This window comes from Xiphophorus maculatus, chromosome 20 (assembly GCF_002775205.1).
Source record: "Xiphophorus maculatus strain JP 163 A chromosome 20, X_maculatus-5.0-male, whole genome shotgun sequence".
NCBI lineage: Eukaryota > Metazoa > Chordata > Actinopteri > Cyprinodontiformes > Poeciliidae > Xiphophorus > Xiphophorus maculatus.
In genome coordinates this window covers 25,687,810-25,707,085 of record NC_036462.1, presented here as the reverse complement: position 1 = coordinate 25,707,085, position 19,276 = coordinate 25,687,810, and the positions used below count along the sequence as shown (strand labels likewise).

Genomic DNA, 19,276 nt, shown 5'->3' with positions numbered 1-19,276 from the left:
GGAGGGGAGAAGAGGAAGAGAGGGTGAGAAAAAGGTAAAAGTTAAAAAAAAAACAACTAACCATGAGAGAAGATTCAGTCAAAACTGGTACGCCTGGTAAAGATTTGTCAAACGTCCTGTTTTTTTTTTTGGATAATCATGAAGAAAATCTCTAATTTTATATGTAATTGTGTTTAAAAAGTAAAATATTTTCACAGATTCTCTTTTTTGCTTGTTTCTCTTCAGCTCACCCCTCACATTTTCATCAGGATTCAGGTCTGGGGAGAGTGGTAGCCATGGCAGATGCTTGACTTATTGCCTACTGAGCCCTTCCTTTCATTGTTTTCCCTTTAAAGCTTCATAGTATTTCAAGAGTTCATAATACCAGGAACTTAAAACATCTCAAAACAGAGTCACAGTCGCACAGAATCTCCACAGTAGCCACTTTGAGATGCTTTCTCATTCATTCAGCCTTTGTTTTACAACGGTCCCACTTTATGCACATTACATATGCAATGACCCAGTGTCAATTCTTCAACCAAGAGACTGTAAGAATATAACTTCCCTTTGAGATTAACAGAGCCGTCTGACTGAAATTGTAGTAAAACAGCTGCTACTTCTCGTATTTTTGTATCTAAGTGTTTTCTGGTTAGTTGCCAGTAATATCAAACATGTTCACCCCTCTCTATATTTTAGTTTTCCTTTACCAAATCACCACTAAAAGCCTAAAACCACAGACTCTGTCACGGTGGATTGGAGCGCTTTTTATCTCCTCCACTAGAGGGCAGTAATGCCCCGGACATGAGCCTGCTACTCCTCGGGGTCATCAAGTTTATATGAGCAGGTTTACAGCAATGTTGGAGATACTCCGTTTTTTATCCTGTTACTTTGATGCAAAATTCCCTTTTAAGGACCTTTCATCTTTTCAAAATTATTTGTCATAAATTACGGAGAACAAAATTGGGGCATTTAGATTCGCCTCGGTTGATCTGATTTAAAATAGTACGCTGTTGTGTTGAATAGCTGCCTGAATGACTCAGACACAAAGAAGAAAAACCCAGTAAAAGCTTGAAAGAAAAGCAAAGCAAAATGAAATGTTTGCAGTACTGTCCGTGTGCGTGTATAGGTGTGTGTGCGTGTGTGTGTTACCTTCTCGTTGCTGCTGTGGAATGATGGGTGGAGGATGGGGGAAGGCTTGGCTGATCTGACCGTATGCGGCGGGGTAGGCTGCTGAGACCCACACAAAGACACGCACACACACACACGCCGCGCATCAGATAACAGTCATGAATACAGCACACACTCGAATACATACAAACAATGTGATATATGCAGGAGCACAGCAAGCAATCGATCAGATAGCGTACACAATGGAGTCTACGTGTTGCACAAACACCGTCCGGGAGAGAATAAACTGATCCAGTTTGTGCCGAGAAGACGGGAACACTACATGATCAAAATACCTCATTTGAAACCAGGAGTGCTTATCTTTGCACTCCTCTTTTTTTCCCTTTTTTTTAAAAAGGGTCTCAGATGTAAACTCGCAGCCACCAGTGCCGCTCAAGACAGACACATGGATGAGCTCCGGAGGGACAGAGTGACGGACAGACCTGCGTACTGCTGGACTCCTGTGTAAGCCTGCTGGAGAGGGTCGGCCGCAGTGGGACTCTGAGCTGCTTCAGCGGGAAAGAGAGGAGGAGGAGGAGGAGGAGGAGGAGGAGGAGGAGGAGGAGGAGGAGGAAGAGGAGAGAGGTGAGACGGGGAGACGGATGGAGAATGTAGATGGAAGAGAGGGCACGGAGGAAAAGATAACAAGGGGAGCGAAGGAGAACAGACAGGGAGGTTAGAGGCAGCTCGCTTTTCCTTCAGTGTGTCCAAAACTTTTCACTTCATGCTCCTGCTGCAGCATTTTCAAAGTAGCTCTAGTGTGCTATTCTTGAAAACAAGTACAACTTTGAGGGAGCAAAGAGACAAAAACACACTACCACCACCACCACCACAGGAAAAAAATAAAGAAACAAACAAAAACTCCCTGTCATGCAAATCCAGATCCTACAAAACGGTTTTCATTCCGCAGAGAGCTAAACGCACAGTGGCGGACGGATCTGTCGCCACGAGTTGGCGCCGCACATCCGGGTACGTACCTGAGCGCACGCGTGTTTTTCTACCTGTCTGTTTCCACATGTAGCGCATGCACACAGAGACACACACACACACCGACAGACCCAATATGACTCGAAACAGCCGAGAAAATATCGAACACTGTGAACCGACAGCAACACTGACACACAGTCACAGATGGCCTGGAGGAAAGAGGAGAGGTAAGGGCTAAAATAGAGCTCTATAAAAGTTACAGAGTGTGAAATCATATTGTAGCTTTCTTTTCCAACCTGGGAGACGCTATTTTGCTCGGGGGGGCCAACAGGCAAAGGTTACTCCCAGGTCACGGTTTGCGAAAAGGGCGAGATCACACTCTTTGCCTTTTTCAAGTCCGTCGAGCGCGGACGTGTCTCACTGGAAGTTTCTGCTTGTTTAAACTTTGGAAACATCCGACTTTCAAAATGTCATTTAACTGCAAATTTTCGAGGATATTTTGTCATTCCCTGATACGGTGCCTCGCAAAAGTACACCTTGAAACTCTGCACATTTATATCGCCTTTTATTGCAATCTATCATTTGATAGACCAACATAAAGTGGTGAATTGCTTTAAAGTGGAAGGAAAGGGATTTTTAAAAAAAACATTTTGTACAAGTAAAAGTCTGGAAAAATATGGTTCATAATTTATGTCCGGCATGCTGAGTCAATACTGTGCAGATCCGCCAGGTTTGCCTCCAGGGAGACGGACGAAGACTGAAACCTTTCTCAGTTGCTTCTTCAGCTCAGTCTGATTAGACAAAGTTTATCTGTGAGCAGCAATTCAAGGTTTTCTACACATTCAACAAGAGTTGCTAGAGATCTAGCATGGTGGGTCACTAGCAAGGTGACCTACGTCGACGCCATGCTAGCGACCTATTAGATTCTTTATAGTCATGTTAAAAGGTTCATTTCACAAACTGCCTTTGTGTTGTTTTGCTCTCCTGAATTTAATTATTTTTGTACTTTTGGTGTGGGTCAGGAAGGGAAGTTGACATGTAGCTTATGTTTTGTTAATGTTCTACAAACCTCAAAAAAGATTCAAAGTATTGCAAAAAAGAAAAAGGGGGGCGAGGGGGTTCTTTTGTGTCATTCTTTCATAAAGGTCATATTGGTGGAGCGATTATCTGAAAGATGTCCTGCGAACACATTCTACCGTCTCGGCTGTGAATCACTGCAGCTCCCCCAGAGCTACCAACGGCCTGCACGCTGCTTTTCAGATCAATGCCCTTCTTGCCCGGTCTGTCTCTCTACGTCAGTCTTGGTCTTTATTTTTAGAAGATGGATGAAGCAGTCTTTATTCTCCCCGACAAGTTCTTTGCTCTTCTAGACGCGGTTTGTTTCCTGAAGTTCTCGGAGGCCTTCGCAGATCAAATGTTTTTGCCCTGATGTTAAATTTCACACAGACGGAATTTGTTAATGTGGAAGGCGCTGTACAAGTTGCTTATGTAAAAGTCACTTTATGTAGTTTTTGCAAAACAAACTACGACGTTTTTAGTTATTAGGGAGATCTATTTAGAGGATACATATACAATATACGAGCTTCGAGATATTTTCTGCAAAAAAACTAAAAATATATATATATTTTTTTGTTCATCGTCAGAGATTAGAATCCCTCCCAGTTTTCTCCAGAAATGTCACAACAGCCCAAAAATCCCCCCCAAAATATTTAGGGTTCGGATCTTCCTGACCGCTTCAAGCCTGGTGAGAGATGAGAGTGAGGGTGGGTGGGAGAGGAGCGCTACCTTCAGAGAGAGAGGAGAGGAAGCAGCCACCCTGAACCCCAAAACAACTCCGCGGAGCCACGCCCAAGCCGTTTTTCTCTGAGTCCTCCCTAAAAACCACCTCCTGCAACACTGTGGAGACAAGAGTGTAAAGGGAAAAAGCAGATAGAGTTTTCTTCGTCCATCCCCTCACAAAAAAACAAAACAAAACAAAGAAAAAAGCACGAGCCACGGCTCACCACACAAGCTCACACTCGCACCGTCAGCACGGTGAAGAGGCGCTCACCTGCACGCCATTTATTTTCCCTTAACATGCTTTAGAGCTGGTAAGATATGCAATCTGGAGCCATGTTTCTAACTGGTCTGTGTCTACAAGGTGTTGCTATCTTCAAGCACAGCAAATAGAACGGAAAAAAATCAGCCGTTTCTGTGACTTCTTAATGGCTGCTCCGAAGACGATCAAACCTACCCGGGTAATGGTGGATCCCGTTGGTGAAGACAGCTTCTGCCGGCGGCTGCCCGTTCGCCTGGGGCGGCGGCATGCCAGTAAAACCATTAACGCTAATGGGGGAGGGGATGCTGGTCACTGTGGGGGCGCTAATGCCCGGGGGAGTGCTGCCACCTGCAATAACAGAAACATTGACAAACATTGTTTTTTTTGTTAGTTTTTGGGGTTTTTTTTATCTCTTCCTGAAGACATGATGGGAAAGTTTGGTTTCGACCAGCTACCGAGTCACGAAAATGTCAGAGGGGCTGGTCCAGTGGACCGGTGAAGACACTAAATGTCAGGGCTGATTTCTTGGCCCTGTGTGACCCTCAGGGTTACACAACAACCATTAGACCTGAGTCGCTGAGCTAATCCTGCAGAGCAGTGGAAAAAAAGAGAAAAAGGTGTCGACATCTTCCCAGCCGCAGTTGGATTCTTGGAGTTTGATCCATTTGCTTTAATGCATTCTGAGCCAATTACAGTGGCTCTATTTTCACCTTCGGCGACGGCTCCACGGTTATTATTGACACCTCTGACAAGACTTAAAATAAATTGTTGTCATAGAGACTTGCTCAGTGCTAATAATATTGCTATTCTTCATGGAAGTTCTTTCTTTTCTTAATATTTAGTTTACTTTTGAAGTGAATGATCATCGTCAACAAACAGCTGATGACCAGTTTCACCTAATATATAAAAAAAGTCCCCTGAAATTCTTCTATTTTGTTAGAATCAAGAATGCTACCTCCCTGCTAGCTATTCACCACAGACCTTTAACCCCTGACCTCCAGCGCTATTACCTGACGTGGGGGTCAGCGGTGCTCCGGGGAGGCCATTGATGGTGGCCATGTGCTGCATCTGGGCTGCTGCGAAGGCCGCCATAGGACTGAGGTAGCCCCCCTGTCCTACAGACGCCATCAACGCCGCCTGCTGCTGCACCTGCAGACGGAGGATGAGGAGGAGGAGGAAGAGAAGGAGGAAGGGGAGGAGATGGGATTAGAAAGCAGAGCAGAGAGTAATAAAAGGAATGCCGCTGTCTGTGAGGTCACTGAGATGAGAAAGACAGATAAAAGGAAGAAGTAGGGCTATAAAGTGAAATGAGGTACAGCGCAGAGACAAGAAAAAGAGGCTATTAGGTAGAAACCGGGTATTGATTCTTACAAAATATCTATTCCCCAAACCGAGCTCCTGTTTTTTAATAGTAACGCGAAAATCTGACATGACCTCCATTTCCTCTTCGGACATTATTTGGTATTTATAGAGCCTTTCGGAGCTGTACGTATACACGGCCCTTGAACTTTTGCCACATTCTGCCATGTTCAAGCCTCATATTCAATGCGTTTTATTACCGTTACATAGACTTTCACCGAAGGGCGATTCATCGTGAAGTGGAGAGAAAATGACACGTGGCCAGCAAGATTCCTTACAAGTTAAAGTGTCGAAACCTTCAGCCTCTTTACTCTAACACCACAAAATAAAATGGAGCATGACCTAAATAACAATGAAATGGGTCTCACCAGGGTTTAACTCTATTTCAGATCTGGTAGAAATATCCCTCAACAGACTTGCAGCTGTATTTGCAATGAAAGGCGGTTCTACAAAATATCGACTCAGGAAGGTGGAAATAAAACATTTCCGTACTTCCAGTTTTAATTTCTTAATTCTTTTTGTGTAATTATTATTTTCCTCAGTATCCCATCTAAAATCCAAATAAACTACATTAAAGTTGCAGTATGTAACTTCTAAAAACATATTTTTTTTTAACTAATTTGTTGAAACTGTCACTATGTTGTGAAACGACAGTCCGGTATGAAACAGATCATCTGTGAAAAAAGCAAACTCCTTTGCATTCTCCCAGTGCCAACTAGAAACAACTAATCAGAGGAAGGTTATTATTGCTATCAATCATGCTTATATTTGCGCTGCTCACCCCCCATCGCTCCTGCAGCTTCTTCAAGACAGCAAGGCCAGCCATAAGTGCAAAGTCTAGTTAGCATGGGCACCAATGACAGTGGATGAACAGTTTTTTTTTAACCTTAAGTTATTAGTACATTTAGCAGCATGTACAAGAGGATGATTGACAGCACTAACACACTCTGGTTGATTGTTTTTGTGTGGAAGCGGTGCAGCAATAGTAGCACAGGGAGGAAGTGGAGAAGAACAATCTTTTCACAGATTACTGTCCCAATGATGGTTTTGACAAAAAAAAAAAAAACATTTTTTCTATAAAAGTTGCAGCTTTAAAGGTTGTGGTTGCAACATGACAAATGTGAACCGGTTCAAGGGGGAACAGTATAGTCACAATTTGAGTTTCACACACTATTTGCCATAAATAGCTCTTGAAGGAAAAGAAAAAGAAATGTATCTATGTGGCTCTTGCCTGAGCGTAGGCTCCGTAGGCTCCAAACTGCAGGGCCATGGGGTTGAAGATGCCCATCTGACCGGCCATCTGCTGCATGCGGCGGATGGTGCGCTCCTTATCCGTGTCAGCGAACTTTACCACCAGACTGGACGAGGCACCCTGTACACCCACCCACACCCACACACACACACGCACACACACCCGGCAGGACAAGTTAGTGTGGTTCGATTGACAGAGGACATAAGCTTTCATTTGTACTTGCACCCCCATGCTGCACACACATGTGCTTTTATGCTTCCTGCCAAGGCAGTGGCCTCAGAGCTACAGTTGGTGCTCACTCCACTGAAAAATTTAGGATGGGTTACATCCAAAGGACAAATCTCCTCCATGGGGATAATAAAGTTTAAAACTTTAAAAAGGCAATCAAGTGCTATTTAACTGTTTTGTCTATGTGACTCATGGTTTTCTTTCTCTCTTTCCCTTCACAGCCACAGGATACTCACAGGCATCGTCTGGCTGCCGTGTAGTGCACCGATGGCTGCCTGAGCTTCAGCGTGAGACGAGTATTTTACAAACGCACAACCTGAGGAAAAAGACCCGGAGAGTAGAAAAAACCAGTGAGGTGAGAACAAAAGCAACAGCATTTCTAGTAACAACAACACACACACAATAAAAACCTGAGTAGGAGTCCAGTTCCTTGCATTTTGTTACACTACTGGACGCTCGACAAAACGAGCCGCTTTGGCACCATTACCGAGTGTGGGATCCGCCGCATTCTGACGCTGCTTCACACTGACAAGTGTCACTGATGAATCTGAATGGTCACGTTCACAGTAATTATTGGGCAAATCCAGCTGAGTAAGCGAGCTGACGGAGCCTCGTTAATGGAGCTTCATGCAGGACTCAGAATGATCAAGCACACTGCAATTGTCAAGCTTAGTTATCACTGAACCTCATTGATTGGCTGCTGAACCCACAGCTGAACTTTATCCAGCGAACTTGTGGAGCACCCCGAGAGCATTTCGAAACGATCCTTTTTAAATTTTTTGTGTACCAGGACATGAAGCCTGAGGTTAAACAAGGCAGTTCAGTTAATTTTCCTTCCTTCGTTCGGGTTCGTCTTATGTTCAAATTTGCAGAATGAAACGGTTGTTTTATATTGTTTTTCTTTCGTGGTCATGAGCTTGCTCACTTGTGTCAGAGAGGTAAGAAAAGAAAAGAAAAGAAAAGAAAAGAAAAGAAAAGTCATCATTGTCACAAATTCTACCTTTGCTGTTTCCGTCGGGACCTCGGAGGATGGTGCACTCCTCGATGCAGCCGAAGGACTCAAAGAGGCGCCGCACGTCATCTTCTGACTGCTGCTTGTTAAGCATGCCCACAAAGAGCTTTCTGTCTTCTAAAAAGAAAGGGAGAGGAGGTCATGATCAGAGGATCAGATGTGCCTTCAGATGGAAGCCTTAGGAATACACATAGAATGTATCAAAGGCAGGTTTAGCGAAAGCCTTAGCGCGGATCAGTTTTGATACTGGAGGTAATGCACAGGCACGCATGCTGTTCGTGCGCAGCAAAAGCAATATATAATAGTTAAAACGTTGTAGTGTTGAAAATTTTGGTCTCACTTTTTTAAGGTAAACCGTCAAATGCTGTTGCATCTTTAAAGGACGTGATACAAGTAAAATTTTCAGCATTTTACTGATTTGAGACAGAATTTCGACATGCCATCACTGTCTTGTTGTATTTGTTCCTGACCATCTAGGGATGAAAATGTAATGGCCTAAACAAAGTTAATGAGTTACCCAGGTTGATTAGATAATTGTCAGCTGAAATAAACACAAAGTGGATCATGAGTTGGAACATCCCAATGGGAGTAAATCTTCATCGGTGTAGATAGAGCGTCTTCACAGCGTAGCAAGAGGTAAAACAAGGTTGTTATCAGGTTTTTGCTGAGACATTTGAAAAGCCTTTCTGCTCGTTTCGTACCAGTGCCGAACATTTGGTGTCTCAGAGTTGCAAATCTCATGCCGCAGGATTTTTTCAACGTGTCAAAACATTATGAATCCGTGGCAGCCTGGTTTAGTTGGGCAGAATTGGGAATAACAAATGCAGATAGTGTAGTCGTCAATGGACTCCCGCAAAGGCTTATCTGGGCCCCAGTTATTGAGGCCATTTAAAACATTTATAGAAAAGATACTCAGAAATACTAGTTAAATGATAGATAATACCAGTTTACTTGAAAGTCCTTTTGCCGTTTTATGAGTATTTAACAACTGAGGAATGAAAGTAGTTCAAAATGCCCTTTAAAACCAGTCCAAAAGTTATCAGCTGTCCTCAATAGCGTTTTATTGTTGTTGAAAATGCTTTTTAGCAGTGAGTCTAAACCAGGAGTCACCAACCTTTTTGAGACTGGGAGCTACTTCACGGGTCCAGAGCAACACGAAGGGCTGCTTGTTTGATACAGACATACATTTTCTTGGCTCAGCCTTTATAACAATAGTATATATACATATTATATATACATATATATATGATTACATGCAGCCTGATCATACTAATGTTAGTGATTACTGACAGTAATAGTTATCAGTAATAATTTGCCATGGCAGATATGGTTAATTGCTATTATGTGATTATTAGTTCTTAGTTCAGAGTTTTAAGTTTGATTCCCTTTTGGAGATTTTCTGTGTGATGCTAAATTGCCCACAAGTCACTGAGAGTCTGGATTGTTGCAGCAGCAGCTGTACAGATTTTCCTTAAAATAAAAAAAAGAAAAGAAAAGTTATTGTATTTTTTTTTATTATCCAACCCTCTTTACTATTAACAAAATTGTGGAGAGAAGAAAAAGTTATTTTGTGCCAAAACATCTTGTATGTAGCGCACATCAGTGTGAGTCTGTGGGGGTCAAAGGGCACGCCAAAGCCTAAATCTTACTGGTCAGTTTGCTTTTTCTGTGAGCTAAAAATGATGAGTGGAGTTTGAACCGCTCGTTGTTCTAAGATCCCGCCTGAGCTTATTATAGTGTGCGGTTCTGGCGGGTCGCCGGTTTCTTAGCTTTTTTTGTGGTTTTGCAAACTTAAAAGCTGATGGGTCACCCGTTGGCTGACACTAGCAGATGTCGAAAAAAAAAAAAAATCCGACAGATCGGACGTACAAAACGTACAAAACTATCACTGCACCTGACCTGCAGGAGCACAAGCACCTCTCCAACGCGCATCATGTGCGCGTCGCACAAAACCAGCACGAACCTAAACCACTAAAGCAGCGCACCTTTTTTTCTCTCGTTTTTTTCTTACACAAATGATGCTAAATAATAAAGACATGGAAGCAAAGTCTACCCGTGTGATACACGGAAAGAGGAGGATGTTGATTCCCAGGTTCAGGTGGAGTCAGACGTCCAAAGGAGGAGAAGGTGAAGCAACAATGTTTGCTTAATTTTTACTCTTTTGGGGAATGTTTCGACTAGATTAAATTGTTTAACCCGTCTCACTTCTGTTCATCAACTCCACATCTGAAGAGGCTGGTACGGTGGTACTGGAGTAAATAAATGCTGCAGTTATTCAATTAGTTCTGGACTTCATCTGCAGCCCCTTGCTTTGTACCATCTGGACTCTGTGCTGGTAATAATGCCACAGCACAAACAGGCTGTGCAAAGCTTCCCTCTTTCCACTTCTGGCTGTGCTTTAATGTTGCAGGTCATTAAAAAGCTCTTCTTTTTTAACTCTATTGAGATCTGGGTAGTCACTCCTGCTGATTTTACAACATATAATACTGCTACGACAATAACATACAAGAGAAATCAAAGGAAAATAAAGAGCTCTTTTCTGAAGGTTGGACAGCTCTTAGACCTTTTGCTTTGAGAGATAATTTCCTGTCTGCAACACGCGAGTGAGTAACAGCTACGGCACAGGTTCTTTTGAAAGTTTACTAATAGGGAGAAAGAAACTAAAATAACATGTTATATTTTATGGCCGGAACCTGTCACATGAATCTGACATTTTTTTCTTTTTTCTCAGAATCAGAAGATCCTACTTCCTGTAGATAAGGAATTGCACCTGTCGCAGGTGTCAGGCAGGAGAAAAGACAGATGCGTTGGTGTTCCTGTCCTCTGGGCTCAAATCTAGCTGCAGTCTAAGTTCAGCTCCACCGGATCTTACTCTGTGTGGAAACCACAAGCTTGCCGGCATCGTTATTAACTGCGCATCAAAAACTACGGTTCAATCAGTGGCCAAAGACCAGCTTGAGTGCAGCTTATGGCTACATTAATTTGCATGGAAATATAAAATTTTTACAACATAGAATTATATAGTTTTAATAGCAAAACTGTATGAAATAACAACAAAAACATTTTTCCTATTATTAGTTTTAGCAATTCTTTAGTTTCTGCAGACTTACAACCTACTTTGTCGTCTATAGGTCTCTTAAATTCGACCAAAAATGAAAAACTTGCAAGATATTAAAGAAAAGAACAGGGTTAATATAGTAAAAAATGTGATCATGTCTTCTTGTGAAATGCTGATTTCATTTTCCACCAGGTCTTGATGTCTGCCTACTATCTCAAAACTACCAATTCCTGCTTTAACGTCATTCAGCAAATTCAGGAAATTGAGGGCAAAGGAACAATGGCCGTTGTATTGCATTAAGATACACGGGTCTCAGTAAAAATATTTTTCCGAATCTTGAGTTTACATCGGCTCTAATCATCAAAATTAATAGAAATTAGACAAGACAACACAAAATAATGCTTAAAATTTGTGTTATGAATGTATATAACATTAAAATATAACATTTAGGACTGATTTACTGATCAAAGTTTTTGATGTACAAGGTTCTGGTAGTGATCTTGTAATCTAACACAAGTCAAATCTATGATTCTTGGGTTTTAAAGGCGGACTAGAGCACCGGCTTACATTTGACGAAAGGAGTGCATCGACATGTTTCCTTTCCTCACATCCCATAAATACTCAGATTTGCGGGGAATGGATGTGTATGTTTAGAAATTGATGAGCCGCAGAGCAATCGCCTGTGGAAAAAAATAAAAACACGCTTTGCAAATTAACGCGTGTGCAGATGTGGATTCTCTGCGGGCGCTTGCAGTGTGAGGGCGCGCGCACGCCGGCTGCGCCGAGCGTCCGTTCCCCCCTCTGCCTGTGCTTAACAGGGCGTCCTTGCCAAGTCAACAAGACTAATCTGCGCTCCGGCCTTGCACCGGGTGGGCTGGGTTGGAACGACGAGTGTTTACAAGAGTGCACCTCATATCACAGTGGGAGGACACACACCTATGCAGACAGACACACGGCTCTCCTTAGCGTCTTCGTGGGAAATATGAGGTGAAATCTGAGTATTATGAGCAGCTCACTTATTCACACACGTGCAGAGAGTACAAGTCAGTGCATCGTCCTGATCTCCTGATAGGTTTACTGAAGTTTTACTAGAATGTTTAAAAAATGTCTTATTTTACGACTAATATCAGAAATCCTCGTTTTTCACAGTCGCGTTGGTTTCAAACGTGATGTCTTATAGATTTCCAACATCTCACCTTAAAGCAGAATTTTTATTAGAAAGCTTAACTTTCCCGACACATTTAATATCAAAATATAAATACCTACAAATGAACAGCTTAAAATAAGCTGTGCCTTGTTTTATGATATTTTGTAATAGTGTATTTATTTATTCTTCAGCTATAATATCAGGCAGACAAAGTGTCGATCTTGAATTTGTTTTCTAAGCACTAGGCATTCTAATTCTTCCAACAAACCTGTATACGTTTGTGACACTTCACAGTTAATATTTAATATTCTTTAAAGGCTTGGCAGATATTTTAGTTTATTTTCAACGTTTAATCTTCAGTTGTAAGTTGGATTTGTCGTTCGGACAGTCGGACGTGTTGTTCCTTTACAACAAACATTGTAAAGGAACGGTCGGACCCCGGACTGAGCAAAATTACAAAACACTACAACAGGCGCACACACAAATATTCGGATAAATATCCTCTAGCAAGTCACAGTAAAACTCTTTTTTGTAGCCATCAGCAGGCCTCAGGCATATTTCTGGCCAAAGGTTTCACTCCTCTTACCAGAATCGGTAAAGCTCCTTTTTATCGATCGGTTCTCTTGCTTTAAAGTGTGATCTACTCATTTTTTATGGGGCTGACGTTGGAGTCAATCCAGAAGCTTAATGTTGTTCTGGTTTATCTGGTCCAAACCCAGTTTGGATGTGTGTGTTTGGGATCATGGTCCAGTTGCGACACTGAGCTACGTCCGAATTTCAACCACACAGCTGTTTATCTGAGGTAAAGTGAAATAATTTGAAGGTAGTCTTTTATTTTCATTATTCCACCCACTTTGTGCAATTCATTAGTATCACTGTCAGAGAAACGGATCCCCAGCATGATGCTACCACCACTGTGTTTGCCATTTGATGCAGAGTTCTTAGGCCTGAAAGCCTTTCCTAGTCTCCTCATGTCTAGACTTCTCTGTCACTGGAACCAAACAGCTCAATCTTTATAAAATCTGACCAGAAAATGTTTCTTTGTGGGGGGTTTGGTTTATCCATGTGGGCATTTGGTTGTGACTCTGGTGTACTGGTGTTTTCTCCTGGGTAGGTCTTGAACATCATGAGCATCTCCTCCCATCTAAAGCTGACGGTTTTGGCCCAGACGGCCTGAAAGCCGGGTTTCTCGACCTGACAACGATCCAAAACACATCAAAATTAATCACGGAAGCCTTGCATTAAGTTTTCTGTGTAGGTCCAAAAGCCCTGATCTCAGTCATACTGATAATTGTGGACCATGATTAAAATCTGAGTCGGTGCCAGGAAGCCAAACAATTTAAATGAACTCTCTACCCTTTCTAAAAAAAACAAAAAAGAAAGAAAAAGAAAGAAAAGTGGTCAAATCTTCAGCCTGAACAAGGCCTGGACCGTAACATGATTTCTCTTCAGCTTGCTAAATAACATTCATCCAAATATTAGTGGGGTTATGCATCATGTATATGTGTGAGCCTGTATGTGTAATTCTAAACTGGATTTTAGAAAATGTGCATTCATTTAAAACTTTTATACACAATTCCTATATCTGGGGTTTTAATGAAGTTGCTTGTTGTATGAATATTCCTACCTGAAAAAAAAACAAACCCAAATGCATAATTAAATATCTTGAAACATTATAATATCCGTATTCATGATGAAACTACTGAGTATTTTATGTTCAATACAGGATGGATTTGGATTTGCTCTGACTTTGGATCCACTGTCCAAGCTAAACAAAGTTCAAACTTGTGTTTACTGGGGAGAACAACGAGGGAAGAAATACTTTCCTGATTATCCTACTGAACAGACAGGAAACAGATATCTCTAAGAAAGTTTTACTCGGAACAACGCAAACAAAGCCTTTCCTTCTTTGAGGCGGCGTTAAACTCGCCAGTCTTTAGCGCTTAGTTTAATCTCCATAGATTTACACTTCTGTCATTTCTTTAAATGTCAGGTTTTTCTGCATTTCTGATCTATACTGATCAATACATTTGCATTTATTTTCAGACTACATTAGGAACTTTATTTATTCCACTTTCAAATCACTAAGTTGTGAATCCTTTTGGCAACGGCAGCAGGTATTTGTTATGAACACTGGCAATAATATGTTTTCTTGTGCAAAAATGGTCATTAATTTATGATAGACCAACACAAAATACTTTATAATTGTGATGTGAATGATTTTACATGATTTTAAACTACTTTTGATCAAAAATTGATCTATCCTGCCAGAAGAACTTTTTAAGTGTTTATAAACTTTCTTTTCTTACCTTGATCTGTCAAAGGACTGCAGATGTGATGCCTAAAAGTTATAACCTGGAACAGGGCGTCACATGGCGACATTTACTTAATTTAATTGTACATTGTCTCTTTTTAAATAAAATTACAGTTCAGAGTCAAAGTCAAAACAATCAATCACGCACTTTTACGCAGACAGGTTGACCAGAAGGCACTTAAAGTTCAAAAGGTCATAAAAATGCAATTACCACTCCTATTACTACAACTAATGATAATTTTACTGTGGATTTTATGGTTTTATAATTAGTGAGTCTACTTTTCTCTGAGTTACGCAGTAAGCTGCACTGCATTTTATTTAATTGTTTCATAGTGAAGGAACCACCTTTATTTATTTACTTTTGTTTATTTTCCTCCCCCTTCACAGTCATGCACTACTTTGTATCGTCCAGATGAAACAAGACAGATCTCGTGGCTGAAACACGACACAACGTGAAACGTTCGTTGCGTCTGAACCGCCCCGCCAGGCACTGCGCTCCCCTTTTCCACTCGGCTCTGTGAAACGTTGTGCCCTGGTGGCGCGGCGTTTAGCTTTGAAACCTCGCAGCGTGGAGAACGGATGAGAGACGCGAGGGAAGGACATCCGTACAGGAACAGATAGACCTCCCTCACAGACGCGTATGCATGTCTTCTGCCGCTCGCTCTTTGTTTCCTCCCGCTCGCTGCTTGCTTCAGTTTTCTCCCGCTCCATCAATCACCCTCCACACACCCCGACAGCAGGCAGACTAAATAGAGGAGGATGTTGCACAGCCTCTCTTCCTTCCTTTAAAGGTTATTTTCTTTTTTTTACTACAGGGTAACACCTCTACTTTCTCTCCCTAGACGTCTGCTGCTCATCAACCTTTAGCCACTTCCATGTTACGTTGCTGTTTCTCTCCCCTCTTGCTTGTGGATAAAAAAAAAAAGAAAGAAAAAAATCACTTTGTTGCCAATTATATTAACCACTTGAAGGTCTGAGACACTCTGGACAAAAAGATGGCTTCGGCCTTATCTCGCGCAGCCCTGTGATTGATGTCAAGAGTGGGTCGCCAAATGTCTAGACATAGAAAATTTCCTTTAAGCCATCTTGGCTGAAAATAAAGCTCCCCGCGTGAAAAAAAACAACAAAAAAACACCTTTTACCCCTGCAGAACTTCTCATGTAATCTGCACTTTGCAGTGTCACAAGTCAAACAGGGTTTGCATTGTTGCAAACTGATTTTTACAGGTGTTTTTGACAGAGGAGGCAACTTTGTTTTCTTGCATGACAAGACGTGTGCTTTTCTTCACGTTGCATATGACGACAGACAGGAGCTGCAGGCTGAGCCGGCCGGAGGCGGGCGCGGGGGGTCTGTTTACATAATGCGTTCTGAGCGCTGGAGGGTCCGGGGCCAGGCTGCGCTGTCAGCCCGCGTCGAGGCGCAGGCCGTCGTCTCGACGGGACAGATAATGGTGAAGCTGATGTATGAAGGCAGCAAGGTTGGAGTAAAAAGAAAGGGAGGGTGGAAGGAAAATAAAGTAAAAAAAAAAAAAAGCAAGGAAGGGCATACACTACCTCCTCGACTCTCGCTGTCTGCTGGCTTCACCTGGATCGGTCTGTTCATCTGTGACAGTTTGAGAAAAAAAAGAGGAGCAAGAGGGAACAAAAAGAGAGAAAGAAGAAGAAGAGACCAGTTAGCATCATGTAATGGTTGCATGCTTCCACCTCCCCCCTCACAGCCTCAATACAACTTTCGTAGAATGACTCAAGCAAATGACAATTTAAGTGTATTAGAAATCTCCAAAGCTGCAGCGCTCGTGGCCATTGGGGGAATGGCTTGTTGGTAGTATGGGCTGGAAATATTATTTGATCTGAGATGAAAGGGGGACAGAAAGGGATCAGCAGAGGGAGGAGTGGAACGATGGAGGAGAGAAAACAGTGGGTCAGCAGAGCTATGCGTGTGCCATCATAATTCACTGTGTTAAATATCAATACAAATTCACACACACATGCACACATTTATTCAAATGCAAGCCTTTGTAAGGTACGCCTCGACCCGTTTTGCAGCTGTAGACACTGAAAGCTCTGCCGTATTTTCTCTAGAAAATACCTGGAGCTCAGTTAGACTGAATAGAGGAGGATTGTAAGCAACCGTTTTCCAAATGACCACGCTGGACGTGGGTCATTTCTTTAACTTGGCCATTCTAACCCACTTCCTCTCTCTAAACCTCACTGCTGTAGCTCGGGGTGTATGTTCAGGCTTGTTAACCAGCTGGAGGGCGAACCTCCGACACAGTTTCAGCTCATCTGCAGCTCCTAACAGGTTTCCTCTGATGACTCTCCTGTATTTCGCTCCATTTATTTCAAAGTCCAACCAGCTTCCCTACACATACTGATGAAAGGCATCCTCACAGCGTGGTGTCGTCACCACCATGTTTCATCGTCGGTACAGGGGAGGTGGATTGTTAGTTTTTTGCCACATAGCTTGATTGCTCGGCTTGATTGACGTTTCATCGAATGTTGAAAGCTTTAAATCAGGCACCACAGTACAAACTCCTCCTGCATTAGTTCTCAAACTGCTGGTTCACACTACAAAATGTCCTGGCCAATCTTCTTTTAGTACTTACACACACACACACACACACATCTACACCCCCTCTGTCCCCCACTGAGACCTTTCCACACTGTGTCCGCCGAGGCTCTCCTTTCATTTCACTCCTGCCTGTCAAAATTTCCCTCTCCGCCTCGCCACCCTGCTAAACGCTCTCCGCCAATCAATTTTTAATAATGCCAATCGCCACGCTGCCAGGAGGGATGGAGGGAGAGGAAGGAGAGGAGGAGGAGGAGAGCATAGGAGAGGAGGAGATGGTGGAATCTGAAGGATGAAAGGTAAAATAAGAAAGTTGGGAGTTTTTTAAAAATTATTATTATTTTCTGGTGCGATCTGTGTTTTGCAAATTGTCAATATGTTGTTGGGGTTTTTTTGAGTTTGCGGATGAAGTCATCATCTTTATGATGCTGCAAGCTTTTTCTAAAGGTGAAGCGAAGCGCGTCCACACGGGGCGAAACATTTCAGCCCACACCTCCAACCTTCTCCGGCGGATCGTATCAAACCCGACCGTTCTCCGCAACGCTTATTTAAAAACGGAGCTACCCATTCCTCTCCCCCGACCGCCTCGTCTCCTCCCTCTCTTTGACGGGCCGAGAGAACCCTACTAATGTTTGTAATGTGCTGTGATGCATTATTTATCAGACTGGCTGTTGATATGGAAAAAAGGACGAGCGGGGATAAGGAAAACGGACAGGGGGAGTTAGAATGAGTAAAAAAGCGAGAGCGCGCGAATAAAGGAAGTCATCAGAGGGGAAGTGGGGGATGTAGAAGGCAAACAGAAAACACATTAAAAGAATGAGGTGGAGTTGGATTGCATGTGAGGCAGGTGTTTGAGGAGAGGGAAGTGTGGTGATAAAAAAAAAGAAAGGGGGAAGACAGAGGGAGGAATCAGGAAAAGAGGCCATAGGGGGGAGATGAGGACATAGATCAGAGTACGCTACAAGGTCAGCCCAGTGCTCCCAGGGGGCCCATAAGCCTGCATACATATGAGCACTTTTACCATGACCCATACAAATACTATGGCCTCAGTCTGACCTACTTGTGTTTCTCCACTGGTCGCTTTTGCTTTATTATTTTATGTAAGTGTAGATTTCAGCCTGGAGTCCATGAAGGAGCTGACTGTATTGGTTTTAATTTCACAGTGGGAGAATACACTTAAAAAAAAATCATATAAAGTTAGTTCTAGTTTTATTAAAACCATAAGTCTTCATTCCTAACATGCAGAATTACAGTGATTATAGATACATTGATGAATCCCTTAATTCGTCACTGCTAGTTGAGCACCAGTGTGCAAAATGTCCGCTAATAAAATTTTAAATACCGCTCAGAACGTGGCGATGTGGTTAAACCATTATTTTCTTTTGTCACCAAAGCCCGAGTGGTGTTTCATGGGCTCTCTATCAGTGGGTTTCCATTATCCCAAGGCCCATAACTGCTTCAAGGTCAGTTTTATCATCCCGCTCATAATGGGGTGAGTTAGCACCAGCCCAGCGGACGGCCGATCCCAAAACTGTTGTTAAAGGCAGACGCTGACTCGCCCGTATGGGTCCCTCGAGGAATTCTGCAACGGCGCTCGCCGAAGCCAGATGGCAGCGTTGAGCAGTAGAAGCGTCTAATGCCAAGTGGGCAGAAAATTGCCTTCCACACGGAAAGGAAATGGGGGGTGCGGGCGTTTATACATATGTATGTAAAGTTGCGCGCGTACAAAAGCTTGGCCCGTCCACAAACACACAGCACTGCAAATAAACGAAAGCAACCATCCATGCATGGGAACGATGGCGGTTCTCTAAATGGAGCCCTGGGCCAGTCTGTCCTCCTGCAGCCCCAAAGAATAACAAAACAACTCCTTTCTATTACGCAACTCATGGGATTCAATAAGCTGAAAATAGTAATCTGATATTAAATGACTAGATAGGCAGAAAACGTTTGAGCTATGTCTGCCAAACCTGCATTGGGAGAATCTCAGCGAACTGTCATGCTGCAGATTTGTATCTATTTATATCTATTTAATAGCAGTGACCTCTGATGTTCGTATATTTCACATCGTACTTTAAGCATCGTAGATGAGAATCTTATACATACAACAAAATAGTTACAGCTTCTGAAGAGGACAGTGATATTTCTGACACTAACGATTCTGATGATGATGGTTAGAGAGCTTTGGCCCACACGGCTTTAAAACCAACTCATATTCCTAATTTCAGGA

At 42.6% G+C, this 19,276-nt stretch overlaps 1 protein-coding gene across 5 annotated transcripts in view; it reads right to left on the bottom strand.

Moving 5' to 3' along the window:
• Nucleotides 1-19,276, bottom strand: part of celf4 (CUGBP Elav-like family member 4) — a 120,328-nt gene that overhangs the window by 11,261 nt on the left and 89,791 nt on the right. For 2 of the 5 annotated variants that reach the window (XM_023324878.1, XM_014468381.2), the window contains exons 3-11: nt 16,035-16,083; nt 7,951-8,079; nt 7,187-7,266; nt 6,702-6,842; nt 5,122-5,260; nt 4,307-4,459; nt 3,859-3,969; nt 1,590-1,655; nt 1,129-1,209 (exon numbers count right to left, since the gene is read on the bottom strand). In XM_023324878.1, the coding sequence (XP_023180646.1) occupies nt 1,129-1,209; nt 1,590-1,655; nt 3,859-3,969; nt 4,307-4,459; nt 5,122-5,260; nt 6,702-6,842; nt 7,187-7,266; nt 7,951-8,079; nt 16,035-16,083 (949 nt within the window). The remainder of the gene's footprint in view (nt 1-1,128; nt 1,210-1,589; nt 1,656-3,858; nt 3,970-4,306; nt 4,460-5,121; nt 5,261-6,701; nt 6,843-7,186; nt 7,267-7,950; nt 8,080-16,034; nt 16,084-19,276) is intronic. The other 3 variants (XM_023324876.1, XM_023324877.1, XM_023324875.1) reach the window with 3 other exon arrangements.